General features: G+C 62.8%; 2 protein-coding genes across 2 annotated transcripts in view; one reads left to right on the top strand and one right to left on the bottom strand.

Moving 5' to 3' along the window:
* PPIB (peptidylprolyl isomerase B (cyclophilin B)) overlaps window positions 1–1,494 on the top strand; it is a 3,791-nt gene extending 2,297 nt beyond the window's left edge. The window contains exons 2-5 of the mRNA XM_010005941.1: window positions 10–188; window positions 302–395; window positions 668–852; window positions 1,372–1,494. Of these exons, the coding sequence (XP_010004243.1) occupies window positions 10–188; window positions 302–395; window positions 668–852; window positions 1,372–1,494 (581 nt within the window). The remainder of the gene's footprint in view (window positions 1–9; window positions 189–301; window positions 396–667; window positions 853–1,371) is intronic.
* Window positions 1,495–2,325: 831 nt separating this feature from the next.
* SNX1 (sorting nexin 1) overlaps window positions 2,326–2,863 on the bottom strand; it is a 32,015-nt gene continuing 31,477 nt past the window's right edge. Inside the window, exons 16-18 of the mRNA XM_010005940.1 lie at window positions 2,789–2,859; window positions 2,541–2,614; window positions 2,326–2,423 (exon numbers count right to left, since the gene is read on the bottom strand). Coding sequence (XP_010004242.1) covers window positions 2,326–2,423; window positions 2,541–2,614; window positions 2,789–2,859 — 243 coding nt within the window. The remainder of the gene's footprint in view (window positions 2,424–2,540; window positions 2,615–2,788; window positions 2,860–2,863) is intronic.

The raw sequence follows: 2,863 nt of genomic DNA, 5'->3' as shown, positions 1-2,863 counted from the left end.
GGTTCTCAGCTGGGGCTGGGGAGGGGCCCCCCGCGGGGCTTGGCCTGGTGAGACGGCCCCGCTGGGCCCCCCAGGTGTTCTTCGACGTGCGGATCGGCGAGGATGACGTGGGGCGCGTTGTCATCGGGCTCTTCGGCAAGACGGTGCCCAAGACAGTGGAGAACTTCGTGGCATTGGCCAACGGGGAGGTGAGGAGCTGCTGCTGGCCTGCCTGGGCCTCACCCAGCCCCTGGGGCAGAGCTGGGTGGCAGGAGCTCTGCTCTGCCCCTTTGCCTCACTTTTTTCCCCTCCCCACTCCCAGAAAGGGTTTGGCTTCAAGGGTAGCAAGTTCCACCGTGTGATCAAGGACTTCATGATCCAGGGAGGAGACTTCACCCGTGGAGATGGCACTGGAGGTAATTTGGCCCCCACCAGCTGCTGTCTTGAAGTGAGTGGCTGTTCTCCCAGCCCACTGCCTGGCTGCGACTGGGGACTAATGGGGAGCTGCAGCACCGTGGCAGAGTGGCAAGGAGAGGGGGCAGCGAGGGGACACAGCTCAGGGGCAGTGAGGGGACACACAGCTCAGAGACCCAGTCCACCCGAGTCCTGCCTGTGTAACTGTCCCCTCTGTGCCACCCTCACCCCTACCCTGACACAGCAAGAAGCCTGGTTTTTTTCCTCCCCTTAGGAAAAAGTATCTACGGGGATCGTTTCCCTGATGAGAACTTCAAGCTGAAGCACTACGGGCCTGGCTGGGTGAGCATGGCCAACGCTGGCAAGGACACCAACGGGTCCCAGTTCTTCATCACCACGGTGAAGACACCGTGGCTGGACGGCAAACACGTGGTGTTCGGCAAAGTGCTGGAGGGCATGGTAAGGGGGTGTCCCGTGGGGCTGGGGGCTGCCCTGCCCCTGCTGCTGCTCTCCCACCTCTGCCTGGGAGGGGAGGCAGTGCAGGGGCAGTGAGGGGGCACACAGCTCAGGGGCAGTGAGGGGACACAGCTCAGGGGCAGTGAGGGGGCACACAGCTCAGAGACCCAGTCCACCCGAGTCCTGCCTGTGTAACTGTCCCCTCTGTGCCACCCTCACCCCTACCCTGACACAGCACAAAGCCTGGTTTTTTTCCTCCCCTTAGGAAAAAGTATCTACGGGGATCGTTTCCCTGATGAGAACTTCAAGCTGAAGCACTACGGGCCTGGCTGGGTGAGCATGGCCAACGCTGGCAAGGACACCAACGGGTCCCAGTTCTTCATCACCACGGTGAAGACGCCGTGGCTGGACGGCAAACACGTGGTGTTCGGCAAAGTGCTGGAGGGCATGGTAAGGGGGTGTCCCGTGGGGCTGGGGGCTGCCCTGCCCCTGCTGCTGCTCTCCCACCTCTGCCTTCCCCAGGACGTGGTGAGGAAGGTGGAGGGCACCAAGACAGACAGCCGGGACAAGCCCCTGAAGGACGTTGTCATCGCCGACTGCGGGACCATCGAGGTGGAGAAGCCTTTCGCCATCGCCAAGGAGTAGGATCCGCCGTCGGGCCGCGCAGGGCCTGCGCCCCAGGGACCTGCCCGGGGGGGCTGTGGGGCAGGGGCTGCCCCCTCTGCCCCTCCCTGTCCTACCAGGGAGCAGCAGCAGAGCCGCTGTGCCCCGTGTCCCCACTGCCCAGGGACCAGTTCCTCTCCCTGTCACTTTTGTAAGAAGCACACGCACCAATAAATGTGACCAAGGTGTTTTGTAGAGAGTTGCTGCTGCTCCCCTGCTCTCAGAGGTGCTGATCACCTCAACCAGGCACATCCCTTGCTCCTCCCACCAAGTTCTTTCAGCTTTCATCAATCTGTGAGTGGTCTCAGGTTTCATAGATTCATGGAATGGTTTGGGTGGGAAGGGACCTTGAAGATCATCTAGACCCGGGCCCCATCCAACCTGCCCTTGAACACTTCCAGGGATGGGGCAGCAACAACTTCCCTGGGCAACCTGGGCCAGTGTTTCTCCTCATATCTAACCTAAATGTCCCCTCTTCCAGTATAAAGCCATTCCCCCCCTTGTCCTCCCACTTCATGCCCTAGGGAACAGAGCACAAACACCTTCTGCCCACCAAGCCCAAGTGATTTATTGCACCAAGTCGAGGTGCTGAAGGGTTTTCCAGCATGGTTTGGTGGCCAGAGGCTCCTCCCACAACCACACGCCATCTGGTCCGAAGGCAGAGCTTCCATCTCCCAGCAATGGAGCTTTCATGGTCCTGCAGAGCAGCTCCCACCATACCCCAGGCTTCTCCCATGGTTTTCCTGCCCCATCCCAGCTCTTGCTGCACAGAGCACGTTTTGACCACAGGGATCCTTCCTGCTGGGTGGGAGCTCAGGAGCCAGGCAGGCCGGGGGCTTGGGGTGCTGCTGGGCTGGGGGGCAGGTAGAGGCCCTGCAGCACCCCCCTGAGCACCGTGTTGGGGAGCAGCTCTGTGAGGAAAAAGGGGGGAGCTGGAGCAGCTTTGAGTTGCTCCTGGGGCCCCCACAGGAAGCACATTTTGGGGGCCCTGGAGCCTTGCCCTGATGGGGACCCGTGGGGCTGCTCACCGAGGGCCGGGGGCTGCGCGTAGGGGTCAGCGCAGAAGCCCAGGACGGGGCGCTGGGAGGGGGGGTGGCAGGGGCTGCGGTGGGACAGGGGACATCAGCACCCGGCAAAGGGTCCTGCTGTCACCCCCCCGCCTGTCCCCATCTGCCCAGCTCCCTGTTTGGGGTGCTCAGTGCAGGGGGTGGGTGGTCCCAGCGCCCTGCGGGACAACCCGGGCACGGGCAGAGCCCAAAGGGGCTCAGGGACTCACGGGGGGCAGCTGGGAGGGGGGTCCTGGCCTCGGCGCAGCTTCAGGAAGTCCAGCACGTCCTGCGGCAGCTCCTTG

Source organism: Chaetura pelagica, unplaced genomic scaffold, assembly GCF_000747805.2.
Source record: "Chaetura pelagica isolate M959 unplaced genomic scaffold, ChaPel_1.0 scaffold369, whole genome shotgun sequence".
NCBI classification, from domain to species: Eukaryota; Metazoa; Chordata; class Aves; order Apodiformes; family Apodidae; genus Chaetura; species Chaetura pelagica.
The sequence above is the reverse complement of the archived record's forward strand: the minus strand, read 5'-3'. Positions and strand labels throughout refer to the sequence as shown.